We start from the raw sequence: 22118 nt of genomic DNA on the forward strand, positions 1-22118 counted from the left end.
CGTCGTTTTAACGAGTTTTATTCTTTCTTTTTGTTTCAGACCTTGTCAGAGCGCGCGTCGACGAGACGCAGATGGACACGCACGAGGGCTCGACGGTGCAGCTGCAGTGCCGATTCCCGCCCCCACGGGAGAACGTCACATGCTTCTGGCTGACCCACACGAACAACAATCTCGACAACGCGGCGATCGAGAACCGCTCGCTGTCGCCGAACTACAAGGTGTTCATGAACCTGCAGGAGGGCCGTTACGATCTGCAGATCAGGAATGTGTCCTACGAGCGTGACAACGGCAAGTACGAGTGCAGAGTGAAGGTCAGCAGCACCGGTACCGATCTCCACAGGAAGTATATCACTCTGACGGTGCTGAGGGCACCGGGTCCGCCGACGATATCGCCGGCCTCCACCGCGGCCACGGAGGGCCAGAGGCTGGAATTGCAGTGCAACACCTACGGCGGCAGTCCCGAGCCCGAGGTGAAGTGGTACCGTGGCAACAACACCACGCTCCTGCACACCGGCAGGACCCTGGAAATCATGCCCACGCGGGAGGACGACCGGGCGATCTTCCGGTGCGTCGTGAGAAACCGAGCGATGCGCGAAGGCGAAACTCTGGACGCCTCAGTGACGCTCGACGTCAACTACTTCCCACGCGTGAGCGTCGGTCCGGAGAACCCGCTCAAGGTCGAGGTGAACGGCACCGCGACCCTCAAGTGCCATGTGGACTCGAAGCCGCGGGTCGGCATGGTACGCTGGTGGCGCGACGGCAGCTTCATCGCCACCAACTTCGAGCACGTCATACCCAAGGTGACGCTGCAGGACGTCGGCAAGTACACCTGCCACGCGGACAACGGGTTGCAGCCTACCAGCGGTATGGATAAGCGCGGCGGCGAAGCCTACCTGATCCTGGACGTGCTCTATCCGCCCACGGTGTCGATCGAGGGCGACGCCGTTCGAGTGGCCGACGTGGAGGACAGCGTGACCGTTCACTGTAACGTGTCCGCCAACCCGTTGCCGACCGTGATCGAGTGGCTGCGAGACGGCCGGCCGGAGTTCAGGCAGGGTGGTTCGATCCTGCGACTCACCCGTGTCACCGCGGAGCACGCCGGCAACTACACGTGTCGCGCGGTGAACACGATTCACCCTACCGGCGGCGAGCGCAGGAATCATTCGGCCTTCGCCAGCGTGACGATCCGGGTGCGGCACAAGCCCGGCCCGGCCAGAGTGACCCCGGACTCGCCGGTCGCCGTCGAGGGTTCGCGGGTGATCCTCACGTGTATGGCCAGTCCGGCCGGTTACCCCGAGCCGCAGTACAAGTGGTGGAAGGAGGGCGAGAGTGGCATGATCCCGATGCCCGCACCGTCCGGCCCGAAGTACGAGATCGACTCGGTACACCTCGGTAGCGAGGGCACCTACAAGTGCCACGCTATCAACGAGATCGGTATCGGCGAGGCCGCGTCGGTGAACCTCACTGTTCACCAGCCGCCCAAGATTCTCACCAAGCTGCAACCCCACGTCACGAGGAAGTAAGTAAAAAGGATCATGCGTATAAAAATTTTTTTTGGTCTCGCTATTCGAAGCAGAAAAATATTCAATTATTATTTTGAAAAATATTATTTTTTGCGAAACTGCGGTATGAATAATTATTGTTCAATTTTTAAATATTCCTTGACTCTTTCAAGCTTTCGAAAAGCTTGAAAAGATTATTTTCTGAAATAATATTTTTAGAGATATGTATTCGCTGCTTTGGATGTTTCATTCTACATGCAACGGGAAATAGCAATTTTTCGTTGCAATTTCCCTGACAATTCGCTTTTTACAAGGCTGTCACATTTTTTTTCATCTTTCTTTGCCCTTTAATTCTCAACTCGTAGGGGAAACGTCGTTGATGTAATTGTAGAAAGTCTGCGGACTTTACGTCTGCTTTCTTCTACAAATTACTTCCGTGAACTATGCACCGCTCGACGAATGAAATAGCTTCTAGCGAGCAGAACAAGATATATCTTCCGTCCTAATAATGTAACGTCTTCTTATCGCAGAGTCGGCGAGTCGTCGTTCCAAGTATCCTGCGTAGCGCAGGGTAAACCGCGGCCTAGCGTGCGCTGGCTGAAGGACGATCAAGAATTAACGGCCGACGAGAGGCTCTACAAAGTAATTACGACGGCGTCGGAGGGCCACGGTAGCGTAATAACCGTAAATTCCACCCTGAGTTTTCTGGGTCACGCTCGTCCGCAGACCGACGAAATCGTGGCGGGCGATCGCGGCAAGTACACCTGCGTCTTCGTGAATGAGGTGAAGAAAGTCGAGTCCACGATGATGCTCAAGGTGGAGCACGAGCCCATAGTTCTCCATCAGCACGGTAAAGTGGCTTACAATCTCCGGGAGACCGCCGAGGTGGCCTGCAAGGTACAAGCGTGGCCAAAGCCCGAGTTCCAGTGGAGCTTCGGTACCAACGTCGCGACCCTTCAGGGCTCCTCCAGCGACGGTCATTACGAGATCACCACCACCAGCGACAACTACGACGCGTACACGTCCGTTCTGAGAATGACCAACATCCGCGAGTCCGATTACGGCGATTATACCTGCCGCGCCGCCAACGCTCAGGGTAGCGTCATGTCCACCATCAGGTTGCAGCCTAAGGGAGCGCCGGAGAGACCGACCAATATTACTGCCATGGAGATCGGGCCCACGTACGTCGCCCTTTTGTGGCAGCTGGGCTTTGACGGTGGCCTGCCCATCACGAAATACTTCGTTTCGTACAGAAGAGTGGCCGGTGGTGACGAGATAGTCGCGCCGGACTGCGCCCCTCCTCGAGGACCAGCCGGTCAATGGCTCGAACTCGATTGTCGACGATCGAACCCGTGTAACGTGACCAATCTGGAGCAACATCAGACCTATACCTTCAAGGTTAAGGTCTACAATACCAAGAACCATTCCGATTATTCCGACGAGGTGTCCGCCACCACGGCAGTGGCCAAGATACCCACGCCGCTTAGAGTTAGCTTCGATCCGGAAAGTAGCACGCTCGCTATTAATGTGGGTGCTACATGCTTGGCACTGGTGGCGTCTATCGAGAAGTTCGACGGAGGTTCGGATAGTTCATGGCGAATCGTCGACGAGTGGCCCCTCGAAGTTCTCGGAAGTGCACCTACTCAAAGAGAGGGAGTATTGGACGATCCCGAAGCGGCCGACTCGGAACCCCGACTGAGAGTTAGGTTGTGCCTCAAAGCAGACCGGCAGAAATGCGGTGAATACGCGGAAGCCGAAAGTAAGTAATTTGTTTTACAAATGTACGGGATAATCGGAGGGAAAAGAGTTAATGTTTATAAATTTATTTCAAAATTATTTATCTCGCGAAACCTATAGCTTCTTAATTACTAAAAAATTGCATTATTAGTAAGCTTTAGAATAAAATAATTAATTAATTTACAGTTTAATATTAATTCATTAATTAAAATAAGAATTCTATAATATTTGTAGAGTTAAAACTTTATCACATTAATTCCTAAACTAGATGACATCTCTCAATAAATTTTTTTTTTTTTTAATTTCTGATGCTACTTTAAATCATGTCGAAAAATTTCCACAATCAATACATCTCTATTATATAGAAATTTCCGTCAGTTACGACAATTATTTCTTCTCGCAGTTTATAAATACAAGCCTTTTTAATAATTAATTTTGAAAGCAGGTGCAGCATATATTTTTCAGCTTAACGGACGTTTGTTCCAGTTAACGGTTATATTTTCTCTAGTTATTAACAATGCAAAATTTTTGTAATAATTAAGTAGCCCAATTTTTGAAAGAACGATAACAACTTAATAAATCTTTTTTTTGACAGTTATTTATTTAATATAATTCTAAAATAAAAAAAAAAATATAGTCGAAACGAAGTTATTTTAGAAATTGTACCTTCGTCGAGACTTTTCACCAAACGTTCTTTTTCCTCGCAGTTGGACCATCGTACATCGCACAAGCCGGTTCTCTCGGAACGCCGACTTTAATCGCCCTGATAGTAAGCGGAGCAGTTTTTCTACTTTTCGCGGCCTTGCTGCTGTTGTTTTGCCGATGCCGGCGGAAACACGCGACGAAGGCGAAAGATTACGAAATGGACTCGAACGCGTAAGTATTCGAATCTAATGCTCACTGAAAATTAAGAATACAAAACGATGCGTCGCTTCGCGTGGCACGAATGTGAAGAAGGGCACGGCTCATTGAATTCTTTCTTTTATTTCGTAGCGTCCGGCCGAGCCTTGTGGCAGGTAACGGCCAGCAAACCCAACCACCTCCACCGTATTATGCCGAGAACAAAGCGCTGGAGCACAGCCTGGATCACGCTTTGGCTTTGGAAGATTCAAAGACGCCCGCTTATTCGCAATCTGGATACGGTTACCATCAACCTAATCATAATATCAACGGTAAATGTCACAGAAAATAGTTTCCCCGCAAAAAATATGTCCCTTTCGACCGTATCGTTACGTTTGTAAAAACGTGTTAAGGTATGCAAATATATTACATGTGTTCCCTTTTTTTTCCAGGCGTGAATATGGGTTACATGGACAACAGTTACTCGAATTCCAACAACGGCGGTTCCGTCAATTCGCAGGATTCCATATGGCAAATGAAATCCGCCGCGGCGAACGGTGTTAACCAGCCGTACGACCTCGCCGGCTACGGTACCACGGAGTCTGATTACCCTACTCACCCTCATTATCTCCCGCAGAGAGAGGATTACAGGGAAAGCCATAATCTGAGCCGGCAGCAGTTCTGCACGGAGCCCTTCGCCACCGTCGTCAAGTCTCAGAAACACGTCGGTCCGTATTAGCCTTACGATCGTTTCACGTGACTCCCTCCGTCCAGTTCGCCTAGCTTCTAATGACAGGCCCTATATTGCCGGTGTGCGTGCCGGGTTGCAGCGTTATAGATTATATCGTACGTTACATCGATCTTCCGCGGCTACACCACATTGTTTCGCGATGCCTCCTCCACCTCCAGAGAGGCCTTGTTTCGTCCTCTCCTCCCCCCCCCCAGATCGTCCGTTGCCCTCTTCTTCCGCAATCTCGTAATTCCGCCCTCGTATTAATCGTCTGCCGTATCTCCCAACAGATTCGCCTTACGACGTGTCGGGTTTGCCGTACCAGGAGACCTACGACGAGGACACGAAGCCGCCGCAGCAGGCCAGCCTCTCGTACGACGAGAGCCTCGAGTCCGGCTATTCCACGCCGAATAGGCGTAGGATCATCCGGGAAATAATCGTTTGAGACCTGCCTACCGGCTCACGAGCCGGAAACACGCGCACCACCTGGCTATAGCAGCAGGCCCCCGTTTGCCATACGGTCACGCAGCAGCATCGTCCGCATCACCTCTATCACCGCCATCGCCATCGTCACCGTATGGAGATCGTCCTTGAGAATCCTTCCGTGCCGCTGATCGTGACGGCCGCGACGACGACTACGCAAATGGGTCTTCCGACGCATCCGCCGCATCACTTTCCGCATCGCGCGGCGTACGACGTAGGTTTAGGACGTAGCCCGTCGTTGTTGCCCGCGGAGGACTATTACGCGAGGAATCGTCACGCGTTAACGCCGTACGGCGAGCTGGACGGCGCGCCGGCCCCGGTGACAGTCCGGCGAATCGACAAGTCCGGATTGCTGGAGATCGCGGAGACGGATCCCGTCACGTGTCCGCGTCCTTGCGTGCTCACCGGCGCGGAGGACGTGGCCGCGCGTGGCGTATCGTTACGGATCGATCGCTCCGGGCTTCTGGAGGCTGTTCCCGAGGCCGTTGATCAGCCGGAGGAACACAACGGCGGCGCGATGACGAAGATGCTCGACGAGGCCGCGGGGATATCGCGAGGGGAGACGTTAAAAGTGGACGCCGACGTGAATTCTCGCGCGTTCGAGGGTGATTGCCTGCTGGAACGGCCATCATCCTTGGAGGGGCAAGCCTGCCCGGACGAGGTCGGCACCAGAGCCCATTCTGCGGATTTCAAGGTGCTAAGTGGAAGCCCACGAGCTCAACTCGACGTTTCCAAAGCCACTGAGAGGCTACCGCATTTGCCGTTCTCGCCCGGCCTTTCCCTGCGCCGTCTTCGGAACGATCCTTCGAGAAGATCACCGTTGACGAGCCGTTGCGTCGACGCGGATTTGATCCGCGGGCCGCGAAGTCAAAAATCTCCGGAATTCACCGCGAAGTGTACTGCCGCTAATTCCGCCGACCCGTCACAGAGTCCAGTTACACGCGAACGATCGCAAGTAGGATGCACAAAAAGCAACGTTGATCCTGCGTCAACCGACTCGGATATTCCAGCGGTCGACGCAATCAAAACGCTTCGCGAATCGCTGTTGACGAGAGACTGCGCGGAACAGGAGGACGATCCGCCGGGAGAGGAGAGGGCCGAGGCGGAAGGATGCGAACATACGACCGTCGAGAGTCTCGAAGAGGACGAGGTATCGTTCAAAGGGTCCAACAAACTTCTCGACAACGACAATGTCCAGACGCTCAGAGTGATCATTCTGTCGGAACAATTGTGAAAGTGACCGTACTCGAGTGCATTGATACAGGCAGTGATATCAGTATACGCGCGAGTGCTGGTGAATGCGCCAAGAGTACCGGAAAATACGGTCTCTGCAAAGGAATTGCCAATTATCGTCAAGGAGGACGATGCATCCTGCGCGATGCGTTCCTTCCTCGTTCAGTTAATTTACCAACTTTTACTGATATCTGACTCTAGGCAATTAAGACTTTCTAAGAAATTTATTGTTTTTAATTGTATGTATTTTTTGTTGAACTTTAATCGCTATCTCGAATATCTTGCGAGAAGCCAAATTTTATCATTCAAAACAGCATTCGAGCTCGTTTATTTTTAACCCGCTCGAGATTGATTATTTTATCGCTAACGCTTTGAATCCGGCAATTTTATCAATATTTTACAATGTTGTTGATTCAGACGATTAACTGCCATCCCGGATTCAATGCATTAATCGTTATTCGTTTAATTAATTAATCTCGATGCTGTCCACACGAGGACATTCCTCCATGTGACATTATTACGCAACATTATTTTGTTGAATTTTATCAATTATCACAAACGTTCATTATTTCATTGCATTTATATTCGTTATCTTCGCGACCGTGGATATTTCTTTCTGCCGAGCGTGTTTATAGAAGACGCGTGCACTCCTCGTGAGACTGTGTCCACGAGCGTTCTCCGAATATGGCGTTAAAGTACTAGGACACATCAATTTCCGGCCGCTCACGCGAGAAAGGATGTCGTAGGTATAAACGGGAAGATATTTCAAGAACGAGGGCAAGTCGGACGGAAAATCTCGCGAGTCAATGACGCGCAAAAGCTGCCCGACTACGTCTATCGGTGTGAAGACTCGATGCGGCGTTCGATGCATTTTATACTTTTATATACACGAGGGTGTGAGGGTGTGACGCGCCGTCTCTTTGAACGACAAGCGATCGCGGTTTATCCGTATCCGCGCCGATCGGAGTTATTATATAAATATATTGACCAGGCGGCGACTAACGTCGCCGGTTGTGTAAGTACCTAGGCGTAGCGTTTATAAGTAAGAAATGTATTCTTTCGCGGAGGACAGTTTTTTTAAATCGAGATTCAGCCGCGTCGTGCGGGCCATCGGGCTGAAATTGGCGAGACGATCATTCTCGACGTTATCTACCTCGTGATGGAACAACCCGGCCAACTCGAATCCAAAGAGAACAGAAACTCAAGATGATATCAATTTTGACGTCATATTGATCAAATTTACGTCATTTTTTGGTCAAATTGACATCATTTCGACTTTTTTTGCTTTGTTTGGGAACAGTTCGAGTTGAGCGTCTGGGAAATGTCTCTCGGACATCCCTCAGATCTGTCTTTTGGACTGTTGCGTTGTCCGGCGAGGGCGACGGCGCATTGAGCGTTCTCTCATCAACTGTAAATAATCGAGCGAGTTCTCTAAGGTACTTAATGCAAGCGTAAAAGACCCCCGCGAGCGTTCTACAATTGTATTCGCGCCGCTTCGCGAGTCACGAGTTGGACGCGACGAAGGAGCGAACGAAATCTCGACGACAACGAATTTCGCTGTTTCAGCCCGCGATACTTCGGACTAACGATAGACACTAAATGTATACACACACATTTTTTTTTATTACGTTCGTACGGATTCTACGCGTCACTCCGTTTTATAGTTGTACGCGACGTGTAGAGATTACGTGCGCGGCGCCTTTTGTTGAATGTTTATCTCCTCCCCTTTCCCTCCACCTTCTTCCTTTCATTTATACGCACGTAAGTCCCTCTTTTTTATTTTTGTATCGTCAATCGAACGCGCCGGCAAAGTTTCGTTTCCCTTCGCTCGCGCAGCAGACGTGAAAATATAACAGAATGGAGTGCAACGCATTTTACTGACGACCGTATTAAGATGATCGATCGCGACGTTGTATTACGTTCTACTTTCTGTCGTAGATTTTCGCAAACGCTCTGTAGCATAATAGATTATGAACGTTCGTCTCGGTCGCGCGTTTCCACCAAAACGAAACGCCATCAAATCACAGGCTGCTCCTCTTCGCCGAATTTCGCCGACCGGCGCGTTTTCGATACTTCCCCCATTCTGTCGTATCTTCTGTGGTCCAGCGAGGGACGGTAAACGCGGCGACTTGGCCTGCGCGCGTTTATTCGCATATCGTTTTGTGATCTCATTTGCTCGTAAATGCAATCTCGGAGACATTCACGGTCGGACAATCGCGGTCTCGACCGTTGCGATTGCGCGTCCGCTATTGCGGATCGTACAACCCTGTGTGTCGGCCCTACGCTGGCCATTTTAGTCTCGTGTACCACGACGTAGGCGCAATTAGGAGAGAAAGGACACATAAGTACTTTAAGTGTATTCCACCGAAAACGATGTCGTGCTGCACGTACAACGCGATCGTAACGAGTCTTGTTGGACGTAATCTTCTTCGCTGATTACTTCGCTAATGAAATACGACGGTATTTATCAAGCGTGAGGGTCGGTCAAGCCATTACTGCCCGCTCGGCGGTGGGATTTTTATTTTTCCTCTTACTATTTCGTTCCCGATTTTTCCCTCTGAATATATCTTCTACTAGAGAATTCGCTTTACTGACGCTAATACGCTATCCAATATTGAAATATTCCGTTTTACATGTGAAAAAATATTTTATCTTCTCTTTTTCCCCTTTCCCTCCCTCGTTCAGTTTTTTTTTTGCAACTGCATTTTACTAATTATATACATTCTATCTTTTCCTAATATCTCTTTCCATATCCCGATTTATCTGATTCAGTCGCATTAGCGTTTTTATTATTTGATTTATATATTTCCTTTCACTTCTCTCCGCGCTATATCACATTTTTTATCAATGCGCTCTTTCGCAATTCACCGATGACCGATGTATGAAAAAACACGCCGGAAATCTCCTACTTCCATGTCTTTCATAGAACGAAAGTTAAGCGTTAACGTTAGACGTTACGCGCATGCCGCGCGTCTCGAGACGCCGGTATATTCAAGATAAACGGAATCTATTCGTTTCTCAGCACGATTACTCGAGGGACACGGACGCATCCACGGCTATACCCCCTCGGTTCGGATGCCACGATAAATTCTAGCCGCGATATATGAGGAGAGAGAGAGAGAGAGAACGAGAGTGAGGCAAGCTGCGGAATGGCAGACGCGCGGCGGGATGGGACAGGCGAGCGGGAAAAGGAACGGAGAAAAAGTAGTCGACATATTTTTGCACAACGAAAAATCGTATATAGATGGGTACATGTAAAAAACACGCGTATGTAGGGTTAATAAATTTTCTGGAACGCCAACAAGACCGTGTTCGATCGATTTTTCGCTACCTTACGCGAGAACAAGGAGAACAAGAATTACCCTGAGATTTTGTACATAATACATAGCGAAGAGAGAGAAAGAGAGAGAGCGAGAGAGCGATGGAGAGGAAGTGCGTGCATGTGAAAATGCGTATGCGGGTATGTGTGTTACGGTAAAAGAAGAAAACGAAAAAGAAAAAAAAGAAAATGTTACGTTGTAAGAAGATGATTGTAAGACGAGCGGAGCTAAGTTGTAGAGTTTTTTCCCCCCTCGAATAACGTCGCTCGCCGAAGTATAGCTGTAAATACGATAGGACGTACGTTTCTCTAAACTAATTAAATAGCGCCAGCCCTCCCGATGTGAAACGAGAGAAAGACGGTCGATTTATCTCGTTCAAATAAGTCGTCCACATGCGCTCGGCCTGGATAGACGCGTTAGACGCGCGTATCCGGGAAACGCGAACGAAGGAGCGGAAAAAAGGAATGCCTACAAATGCCGGATGCCGGTTAGGACGACAGCAGATCCTCACGAGGAGGTCCTGTCGGCTATCGTCGGTGGGATCGATTTCGCGAGGATCGCCGAGCCTTCGTGATGAGTCCGGTACCGCACCGCGTGCCCACGTGCCTGCGCGCGGATGCTCGCAATATGTTAATTAATAATAGCACGCGTACATCGCGTACGCGTATACGCGTCGCGCGCATCTGCGTGTGCACGCGTTGCATCCACGAGAGATCCGTATATTAATTAATACCCATCATAGTTATGATATTATAATGAATTATTATTTGTACAAATTTTATGTTGCAATATAAAATAAACGATGAAGCGACGATCTCCCGCGTTTTCGATTCTCTTCCCATTTCTCATATTTCTTCTCTTCTCGCGAGTCAGGAGCTGCGATCGTTTCGCTGCTCGTTTGCAGCGAGAGAAAAAGGTTCCTTGAAAAATTAGTTTCAATCTATATCAGCGCTGCCATTTAGTCACTTAAGTCACTTTTTGTCACCTATTTTTTTGGCAAGTTACTAAAAAGTCTATCGTCTAAAATGGGTCGCTATAGTCATTATAATAAATCGCACGGGGGTTTTAAATAAAATGAAAGAAATAGCACGCGATTTCAAGAAATTGTATGCGATTTTTAAAAACGCACATGACTTTGTAAAAATAGCTGGATGGCAGCATGCTGCTATATTTTTTAGATTATTTGTATTACTTATGTTACATTTATAATTAGCGTTTGCAGTATCTCGAACGTTTGTGTCTCGACATATTTCGAGCGAAAGTTCGGCACCGGACGGTCGGGATTTATGGAAAATTTCGTGCCGCGGATTCCCGCGTGCGATTTATATCACAGGGGATGCGAACTATCGAGAGGTGGCCGTGTTGCCTTCGTCGACCTCGGCATCGAGACATCGACCTCCGTGGGCGCGATGGCGCGAGCTTGCGCCGTCCGTGGCTTTCTCCCCCTTCGTGCTCGATAAAACAACTGTGTAAGGCTTTTCACCCTCTGTACGATATTCCCCGTTTCCCTCGGAAACCGAGGCGATATTTTACAGTCGCGACGCGAGGCGGCCGGTGAAAAATGCGCGGGGCGGTACGACGCCGTGAACAATCGATAAAGGGCGAGATGCGAGTTTCCAGTGGCACGCGGGAACCGCACGGTGCAACGCGTAACATGCTGATGGTGCTGTCGAAACGCGAGAGGATCAGGTAAGAGGATACGCGCGGTACCGGCGCGGCGGGCGCAACACGCAACGCTCCTCTCCGTCGCGCCGAATTACACGGCATGCTTCTAGCGTTACGAAATAACTGCTCTGACGCGCGAGGCGCTCTACCGAGCATGCTCGTAATCTTCGAAATCCTGACGGTGATCCTAATTTGTTATGATCGTAATAATAATGTTACGAGGCTAATGCTAGCATAGCAACATATCATCGAGGTTTCCCGCGTTCTCCCAGTCGACTCGCGTACTACACCGGGTATTATAAATAATGTCGATGGACAAGATTCAGTCGTTAAATATCCCCTTAACAGAATACTCGTATTTTTTAACTATCTCAACATCTTGTCTATGTTATTTTCGCGTTTTTACTTTGACGATCGTAAGTTTTATATTAATTTATAGTAAATATCTTGAAATATGGTTAATTGTGAAGATAAATGCGCGAGAATAAAGATAAAGTATTTAAAAAGTTTGCAGAAATCTTTTAATTCGTATAATAATTGACTAATTGTCTAATCGAAATGTACTAAAGGCGCTGCACGCAACAACTTTTGACCAGAACTGTCGTCAGCTTACTATACCGAAGAATGCTTGTATTATTTCTTGTCCTTGAGATATCCCCCCAAAATTGATTTCCCGAGGCATAATAAGAGGCACGAAATAGCGCCGATAGTACCGCGTTCCAGTCGTGTGACCGACGTTACCACGTGGCGCATCGAATCGTTACACCAAAGTCTCTTAATCTCCTATAGTTTTCGGTGCTCCAAAAACATTACGTGTGTCTTCTGTGAGGAGAAAAGAAAATTTTATTCACTAATATTCCGTACGGTCACCGGTGATATTAATACGCGACACGACAAAGAGTAAAAGGCGTAACTTCAAGAAGAAATTAACATTAGCAACCAAACCAGATGAGGCAAGAAGAAAAAGCACTAACTTGTTGACTAAATTAAAATGAATGCTGTACCGAAGAAAATACATTGTGCTAATTATAATCTGAGCGTTAAACCGTACATCTACAGTTTTGCGACGATTCTTCCATGAATATATAGATGTGCGAAAAATTTTGTGAAGATCTGTGAAGTCTTGTCTCTTCACTGGAGAAGATATATCGTTGGCAAATGTCCGGATTTCAGACGTATCCTATAGACCGGATTTTATCCATGCATCACATTCGTACGTATCGATGTTAAAATATTGATTGAGGTAGTTTTGTTTCGCTCGACGCAGAGACCCGTATACAACTTATAGTTATAATATTAATATTAATTGTTAAATACATTTGATTTCATTAAGAAATGTAATTGTCGACAGATTTTGTGATCGTTTATCTCTGAATATTTCGAATGCCACGCGGAAATTTCGTGTTATTTCGTCTCGTCGAAAAGGAAATTTGTCGCAACGATAATCGCGACGCAAAAGTCCACGCGAAAGTTTCCGCTTTTATTTTTTCCCTCCTATGGGGAAATTGCGCGATCAATCCCTTGAAAGTTCAAGATAATAATAGTTGTCAATGACACCGACGTGTATAACATGCCCTAGTAATAACAGATCGATGTCCTGTTATACGGGCATGTTCAGTTAGCGACGTTAGCGTTCAGACGATAGCACACGCCGTATCGCTTGGTTACCGCATGTGACGTAAGGTTATTAATATTGGCACTGTCAATATCCGATTACGCAACGACATACGAGAAATATCTAGTTATCCAGAGGTAATTCAGAATTAATTTGACCGAGACAACGTCAATTCACATTTTCTTCTTTATTCTCGTTTCATGTATAAGCACTGTTTTAAATATGCAAGACTCGTGTTCTCGTCGCTCATTTAACATTTAATGCTAATCTGATCTTGACATCTACGTCATTATAGTATCAAAGGTCACATTTAACATTAATGCGATATAAAATAATAAATTGCTATTTATTACTTATGCATTTTTTGCAAATCACAAGCGATTTATGTAGGTCGCTATTTATCGTTTACGTTTCTGTCTCCGATTCTAAGATCTCGCGCAATTCAGATAAATCGCAGGGTGTAAAATGAATCAGTTAATCTAAATTAATTCTTCGTTTTCCTTTAATTAATTAATTAATCATTCAGTCGATCCTAATATCGATATAAAATAATTTCGGGGAACAATTCTATTAATTGCAATATAGTTAAAAAATTTAGTTAACTATAACTATTGTTAAGTTAACTTGATCAAGTTGATATATGAGTGATCTTGATGCGTTATTGGATTCCAATCATCAAGCAGATAACTTGGCGAGGTGGTGACAATTTTTCGCGTTTGCTTTCGCAGCAGCCGACGCGCGGCGAGAACGTCGTCTGAACGACGACGGCGTGATCGCGGGTGCCGCAGCTCCCGATTATCGACCACGGATGCAGGCCCGCCATGATCAAGGCGCAGTCGCGGCCCAGGCGCGGTCGCCGCGATCAAAGCTGTCGGACTTCTTCCATGTCTGGGTCAACAACATCCGACTGTTCTACTCCTGGGGCAACTTAGATAGCCTGACACCGCAACTGCCCAGCACGATGGGTAATCTGCAGAGCGACGGCAAGAAGAAGCAAAAGAAGAGGGAGGCCCCCCCGGTACCGACGTCCACGTCCACGTCCACGTCCGCGGACGTCGAGCCCGAGGCAATCGAGGACCAGAGGAAGGACAAACGGGACCAACCGCCCAGAGTTCCGGAGAGGCGTGACGAGCCTCGCGAGCCGGTCAAGATCAGCTTCGAGAAGGTGCACACACCGGGACATGGCAAGAGACAGGCACCGCCGCCGCCGCCGATGGTGGTGTTACCCAAGGTATTTGGAACCGCCTTTTTCTCTCAAGATCGATTAACAAATTATCGATCGGATGAGGGACTTTTCAAAGACGAGATTCTGCGAAACGTTCCGTGTTATAGTTTGTTGATGTTTAATACACCGAAATATATATCAAAGTAAAATAAAGATATATAATTTGTCTGTAGTTATTCGTGAGAAATGTAAAGCGGAAGATGGAATGTCGGCAACCGAACAGGAAATAGGGAAAATAATTTTATGCTCTACCTGCCTCCGACTTGAGTAACAATCGTAGTGCAAAATTATTATTTTGTAATTAGGACACGCAGGAAAGTGTAGAGCCTGAATGTCGCAAGGATACCGCAATAACAGTGAAACCATGCGTGACCACGACGAAGTCTTTCCGCTCGAGTACCACGACAACGACGACGACACCGGCCCAGACCCCGACGACACCGCAGACGATCCAGCTGCCGCCACTGTTGGTGACCGATTCGTGGCGTTTGGCGAACAAGGGTCTGATCGTTACGGAAATGCCGACGCCGCCCAGCCAGGAATCCTCGAGCGACAGTGTCTTCACCGATCCCGGAGAGCTCACCTTGAGTCCGGTCACGGCAACCACGCGGGCAGAAGCGGTGAAACGTAAGCCGATCCCGGGGACGCCCGACAGCAAGGAGGAGAAGGCTCCGTTTACTATCTCGAAGCACAAGAAGATCCATCTCTCGGTGATGAGTCCCCGAATATGTGAGGATAATTTTGTTAATTTCGTAATTGAGCATCTTCTTACGCAGTTTTACGCGGCAATTAACACGCTATTAAAAATTAAGTAAGTCGACGATGTACATAGGCTATACGTGTAATAGTCTGTGTAACGTAGACAAGGTCATGTTAAAACATAGATTTACGATATCATCTGTAAATCGCATCTTGCATAAGTGATATTGTGCAAAATGAGCGTGATATGTATATTGGACCTAAGTCAACATAACTAGTATAGTTTCCAGTTTCATCGACGTCTCATATAAAAACATTTCATTTTTAGGCATAACGTCAAGCGAGAAGAATGCGATATCGGAACCGAGTCCGAGCACTCTGCAGCGGCGACACAGTGTTTATGAATCTCCGACGATCGAAGGCAGAGTTCTGAGAAGAGTAGCCAGCTTGACCCTCGATCGAAATAGCGCCAAGAAGAAAAGAAGTTCTAGGAACATCACCTGCCAGAAGACGGATCATCGCAAGCAATCCGAAGGTAAGATAAACATGCTCTCGATCAAGATAGGATTTGTTTAAAAGAGACTCAATTGTATCGCAATTTTACGATTTAACGAATCTTCTCTCGAAAGAAATGGCAACGGGGACTTTTTGATAGCAGAGGACTCGTAAGACGTAGGCTATCCACGACTTCGGCTCTCGTGAATCCGGAACATAAAAATGACGAAGCACTTTCAAGATAGAACGCTTTATAACGTATATAGGTCAGCGTACGACCTAGTATCCATCGCGCACTGACGATTGCGAGTCTAACGCGAATCTTATCTCGTGACGGAAGAGAAGGCGCGCGATAACGTTAAGGGTAAACACGGCGATATACCTTTTCGCACGCAGTGACGTAATGCGCGCGTGAGATTGTTCGCGCAAAAATTGCCGAGTGTCGTAAGTCCGAATAACGTGGATATCGATAATCGTGACAATCGTGATCGGCAATTAAGCGGAACGCGCAACGATAAGGATAATCAAGTTCTTTCATCGTCGGCGGCGTCGATTACGTGTTTTTAAACGGCCACCAAATAACCCGTATCATTCGTGGCCGAGGTTATAGCGGAGGTGATACGCGCGAATCAAACACGTTTGTTTGCCGATAAGTCTTATCGATGGGGCGGTTCGCAGGGTTCGGTTCGGATTCTCGTGTTCTCCCGTGCCTGTCTGCGAGCGAGATGCGGCGGCAGTTTCTTGCGGAGCGGCGCGGCAAGATATCCGTGACCGAAGTAAAGTCGCGAGATGAAGAAGTGTCTAATATTTTAATTCGAATGGACGTGAACTCGAAGAGCGATTGCAGGAAAGAGACGAGAGAGCGTTCGCACGTGTATGACGCGTGTACGTTCATTACGTGTGCCAGCTTCGCGGCTGAATACGAAAAGATATCGAACTGAAACAGCGTAATCATTTTAATCGTAATCAATGACAAGTATAGATGACGATTTCCCAAGTCTTCTTTGCTGATTATCTTTTCGCAACGTAATCGCGTTGTCGTTACGAGACGTTGGAGCGTTTGCAGAAATGTCCAAAGTTCACACGTTACACCTTGTTTATTGACATGATTTTTCTATAATGTTCTCTTAGAAATTGCATTAGTGATAAAGTGATTAGAAGATAAGGTATTTATAAAAGAATCGTTCATCCCGAATATAAAACGAGATAAGAGCTAAAGTTGATAAAGAGTCGCTCGTTGCCTTTACAACATGCATCATTAATTAGAACGGATAGCAAGTTCATAAAGATACAAGTGTCGTTAATAACTCATAACTCGGCCTATATAAAGCTTACAGTTAAGAGAAAACAGTTGCTTGTGCAGAAATTTATTTAATGCTCTTGAAGAATTTATCAAGTGACAGTCAAGAGAGCAAAAATAATTCACTCGAAAAGAAATATTCGTCGAGCTTCAGCGTGATCGTAATAATAAAGGACTAATTTTATATCTCGCATATTAATGGAATTTTCAGAAAAAAAACTGCCAATCTCTCTGACACCCGCGCTATCAGATAAAACCCCGAAGAACAACTTTACGTCCCTGGTAAGATCCTGATCTCTATTTTGACAGCAATCAGTGTACACGATTACTTACTTTTGGAATGTCTTGTTTTAATCAGATAGATCGGACAGGCACCTGCGCAGATGAGCTTTATTCAACTCGAACTGAATCGAGCCAAATCTGCCATGAGCACTCCATGCTCAAGGATACTTATTCGTATGAAGAAGAAGTGAAGAAGCTGAAAGATGAGATCAAACGGCTGCGCGAGATATCTGCAGACCGGCAGATAAGCATCAGAGACCAGTCCACTCAGTCTACTCAGTCCACTCAGACATCACCGAGAAGCTTATCACCGGTTGATGGAAACGTCAGTGAAACGAGCAACTTGGATCTCGATCAAGTCAAGATGACTCTCGTGCTTTCCTCCACGTTGACCGACAAGGTCGATCGGTCGTGCTTATCGCATAGCAGTCAAACAAACGCGCCTAGCGAAGATTTGGCGCCGTATCCGACACCGTTACCACCTCCATTACCGCCGGAGGCATTCTCGAAAAGCAGATCTACAGCTTCCTCGGTATCGTCTTTTATCCCACCACCACCGCCGCCGCCGTCTCCGTACACGCTTGTCACCGAATCGGTGCGCGACGGCGAAAGGACATTTCCGTCGTCGTCGTCGACAAAATTGACGGACGTTTCTAGGATACCGACACCACCGCTGCCACCTCCCCCCATGCCAATGCAAAGTACATTATTATCTCCGCCGCCCGCTCCGTCTCCACCACCATCTACGCCGACTACTACGAATACGATACCCATTCCTCCACCTCCACCTGTGCAAGCGATCATAAGTGCGATACCTCCGCCATCTCCCCTACAAAACATGATACCTCCTCCCCCACCTCCTCCCCCACCTCCGCCCCCCGTTTCGTTCAAAGTGAGCATTGAGAGTGGCGTACCTCTTCCTCCTCCTCCCCCACCGCCACCACTACCTATGCCTCTTCAAAGTGCGACGTGTGAGATGTCTTCGTCTATGAAAATTACCATACCTCCTCCGCCACCACCACCGTCCACGCCGATGTCAAACGCGTGCGGGATACCACCACCGCCGCCTCCTCTGCCTACGTCGCTCGTGGCTGATGCTACTAGCTCGATACCCCCTCCGCCGCCCCCGCTACCTGGGATGGCGCAGGGTCCTATGACTGGTCCACCACCGCCGCCACCGCCGCCAAGTATGCAGGGTAGCATACCTCCACCACCTCCGCCTCCCATCGGAAGTTCAGGTGCAGGTCCTCCGCCACCGCCTATGGCCCCACCGCCACCCCCGGGGACAATGGGACCATGTCCTCTACCCGCTCCACCGGTCGGCGGATGGAACCCGCCCAGTAAAGCCAGTAGGTATCACGATTTCAAAAGTACAGAGTACTCTCGATAATTCTTTTCGTAAATCGAGAGTACGCTGTACGCTCTTTCCGACTTTGGGATTCTGATATTTGCACCGCGTAACACAAGTGCCTCGCTTTTGTAGTTATGAGAAAGCAAGCTTTAAATCCTGACGTGCCTATGAAGCCACTTTATTGGACGAGAATTTTAGTGCCTGTTACTGCGGCCAGTCAAACTTCAGTAGATACTTCAGACTTGTCACCCCAGGTAAGCGGAAAACAAAGACTCTGTGATAAAATTTGCTATTGACACAAAATGTGGACGTGAAAAGTGATTTTCTCTGTCTTATTTAGGTGCCTCTGTGGTTGGAACTCGCGGAGGAGGAAAATTTAAACATGAAAGAGTTCGCTGATTTATTTTCGCGGCAGGTGAGAGAGAGGAATCCGACCAAGAAAAATGAAGGGGCGCCCAAAAGTTCTAAGATCCAACCGGCGAAGATATTAGACTCGAAGCGTTCAAAAATGGTGGGAATTCTCGAGAAGAGCCTGCACATTGATTTTAGCGAGATCGAGAACGCGGCCTATAATTTAGATACGAGCGTTATCAGTTTAGAAGCGTTGCAACAGATCTACGAAATTGTGAGTAAATCGTAAAAAACTATATAATTAAAAATACTTAAATTTGTATAAAATCCAGTTTTTTAATTTCTAAATATATCAATTTCCGCAAATTTTTAATCACTCTGATATCTTTTGATTTCTAGAAACCGACGCAAAAAGAAATAGAAGAAATTGCAGCTCACGAAGCAACTTTTCCGGACATTCCTCTCGATCAACCGGAATTATTCCTCAAACGATTATCCGGAATAAAACACTTTTCCGACAGAATAGCCTGTTTAATGCTGCAATCGGAATTTCAAGACGCGATATCGTCGGTCTCATATAAGTTGAACAACGTGCGAACTACCTGCGACTTTCTGCTCAATTCTGAACCTTTGAAGAAAGTAATGGCCATCATACTCACCTTGGGCAATTACATGAACGGCGGAAATATGTTGCGCGGCCAGGCCGACGGTTTCGGTCTGGAGATTCTCGGCAAATTGAAAGACGTGAAGTCCAACGTACCTGGTGTCACCTTGTTGCACTACGTCGTTAATGTCAAATTGTCCCAAGAAAAAGATCATAACTTCGAAGAGCCGTTGCCTTTACCTGTGCCTGAACCGGCTGACGTAGAAGCCGCATCCACGATCAAGTTCGACGACATCTCCAAGGAACTGGACAGACTGGATAAAGAATTACAGGGTGAGTGATATTATATATATATATATATAATATTATAATATTATCACACACACACACAGTATTAAGCGCCAATCAAAAATTGTTATATTTATTTCTTTATTTTTAAATATTTCCTTGCTTAAAAGATTTGGTAGATATGAAAGAATCGAGATAATATTACATCCGTAAACATTAGCCTCTTTTATTTGAAATATTCATTAAATTTTATCTTAATTATAGTGTTAAAAAATGTACACACGTTATTTTTTGCGCTTTTAATAAAAAAAATTTTTTTTGACAATAGAATACAATTTTGTTAATATTTCTATACTAATTCAGATTATTATAGATTAAGAAAGCGAGTGCAAATAATGTGGCGAATGCTGTTGCATTCATCGACGTAATTGTTTTTTTCGTGTTTCACATTTATCTCCTTTATTTGGATCCAGTTTTACATATAATTTATGCAAATAAATAAGATAAGTGAAATTAATTTGTTTTAGCATGTGCACAAATGTGTAATACAATCGTGGAAACGGATCCATCTACGTCCAAAATATTCAAAAAGAAAGTAGACTCATTTGTGAAGAGGGCGAATACCGAGTTGGCGAGCGAAAAGGAAGATCTACTGGAGGCTAAAAACAAATTCAAAGCTGTGATGAAATTCTATCAGTTTATTCCCAAAGGATCCACTCTAGAGACTGCAGAACCTTATGATTTTTTCAATCTATGGCTCGGTTTCTGTCGAGACTTTAAGGTAAAGATACGATAGAGACGATAAAAATATAATTCACGATGAAATTACTGCGCGAGCAAATTACGATGGATCGCATTTTTGCAGGATATCTGGAAGAGAGAGCAGCAACGAATACGAAAGGAACGAATGGAGGAAGCTCGCAAAAAGTTCGAGAGCAAATCTAATGTCGTGAGAGTAAAATTAAATCCGCATGGATTGAAAGCAAAACTACAAAAACTTACGCATAAGAAACATACTCAAAGATAATCTTATCGAAATGTCCATAAATTGTTTGAGAATTCAGGTCAGTTTAACGTACAGTTTATACGTACAATCATATTCGCTAAATTTTGAATTCCATAAATAATTCCCTTTAATACTCTGGCATTCAACGGGAATTTAATTGTATATATTAATTTTTTTAATTCATACTCATATATTACTTTCGACTCAAATCGAAAATGATGATATCGTGAACTACGAATTTTGTATAACTTCAAAGCGGAAATTAGGCTGTTTCGCGCAAACTGCTACATTCGTTATTATACAGAAGCTCCGAAAAATCTATTGATCTGCTTACGAAACTTTAATACTAACTTTGTATTTCAAAGTCATGCAACACGAGAAATCGCTTTTCAGATACAAATCTCGAATTGCTAAAAAATAATGGGAGTTTTCAAATATAAATTACAATTAATTATTATACAGAAATAGTGAGAACATTCGAAATTAACGCAACGAAATGCGAAACGGTTTTGATCCAAATATGATATACGGATTGCCGATCGCGAAACGTCCTTAAGCAACCAATTGATAAGATTCTATGCTATATACGATTATAGTTGTTACAGACTGAAACGTTAACAGTGCACTAAAACAATAATGTATACTTAAGTATAAGTAAACGCTTTCGCAAAATTTATTAATTATTAATACCATATTAAAAAAAAATATTGTTAGTTCAGCGACATTTTTACGAGTGTTACTTATGAACATATTTTAATCGCTATATTGCTCTGAGCGATTCTGCAAGCGTATTCGGAGAAAATGTGGAGAATAATATTCAGTAAAAGAAGGCCATAAACAAGGTCTGTTCTTTTTAGCTGCACTTTCTTACATTGTTTGCATTTGACACAAAATAAATGACGTAAAGTTCTAAAGAAAACTGTAGGAAGCTGCAAAAAAGGAAGCTAAAGAGGATATACCTATATTATAAACGTCCATGATGATTCTATATAGAAGAGAGAAACTTTATAATATATATTTATTTCGCCAATTTTTGTTACTCTGCGAATATTTTCGAAAAAAATATCAATCGTGATAATTATTATTGTTAATTCTCATTAGCTATTTATTTATTTATTTATTTGTTTGTTTGATTGTGTTAATTTATACTAGATTGTCATGGATCAATAAATAAGTGTACATAGAATGTTAATTATATGAATTATTATTGATGTTATTTAATAAAAATTCTTTATAAAAAGTAAAAAAAATGTATTCATTAATATCTAAAATTTATTGTACTATCTGTCTTAAAAGCACAACAATCGCTTAATTCCGTGATTTTAATTCTCAGCTGTCTGCGTTATATTCTAACTCATCAATATGTAGAAAATTCGTTATAAATTCGTTCCA

The 22118-nt window shown here is 45.5% G+C and overlaps 2 protein-coding genes across 5 annotated transcripts in view; both read left to right on the plus strand.

Annotated features, from left to right (window-relative positions):
• Ed (hemicentin protein echinoid) overlaps nt 1-5257 on the plus strand; it is a 225964-nt gene extending 220707 nt beyond the window's left edge. For all 3 annotated transcript variants that reach the window (XM_077413064.1, XM_077413062.1, XM_077413063.1), the window contains exons 5-10: nt 40-1519; nt 2033-3261; nt 3947-4115; nt 4233-4411; nt 4532-4807; nt 5100-5257. In XM_077413064.1, the coding sequence (XP_077269190.1) occupies nt 72-1519; nt 2033-3261; nt 3947-4115; nt 4233-4411; nt 4532-4807; nt 5100-5254 (3456 nt within the window). In that variant the 5' untranslated portion in view covers nt 40-71 and the 3' untranslated portion in view covers nt 5255-5257. The remainder of the gene's footprint in view (nt 1-39; nt 1520-2032; nt 3262-3946; nt 4116-4232; nt 4412-4531; nt 4808-5099) is intronic.
• A 6053-nt stretch (nt 5258-11310) lies between these two features.
• Nucleotides 11311-21079, plus strand: LOC143901095 (uncharacterized). 2 transcript variants are annotated; one of them, XM_077413055.1, is made up of 11 exons: nt 11311-11534; nt 13854-14356; nt 14656-15079; nt 15378-15584; nt 17056-17126; nt 17203-18475; nt 18610-18731; nt 18818-19102; nt 19228-19765; nt 20248-20501; nt 20586-21079. In XM_077413055.1, the coding sequence occupies exons 2-11, from the start codon at nt 13934-13936 to the stop codon at nt 20745-20747; spliced, it is 3759 nt and encodes a 1252-aa protein (XP_077269181.1). In that variant the 5' UTR covers nt 11311-11534; nt 13854-13933; the 3' UTR covers nt 20748-21079. The 2 variants fall into 2 exon arrangements, with proteins under 2 accessions (XP_077269181.1, XP_077269179.1); XM_077413053.1 differs by lacking the exon at nt 11311-11534 and adding an exon at nt 12023-12723.
• The last annotated feature ends 1039 nt before the right edge of the window (nt 21080-22118 follow it).

The sequence above is a fragment of the Temnothorax americanus genome, unplaced genomic scaffold (assembly GCF_048541705.1).
Source record: "Temnothorax americanus isolate GAGA-0224 unplaced genomic scaffold, ASM4854170v1 Scaffold32, whole genome shotgun sequence".
Taxonomy (NCBI): Eukaryota; Metazoa; Arthropoda; class Insecta; order Hymenoptera; family Formicidae; genus Temnothorax; species Temnothorax americanus.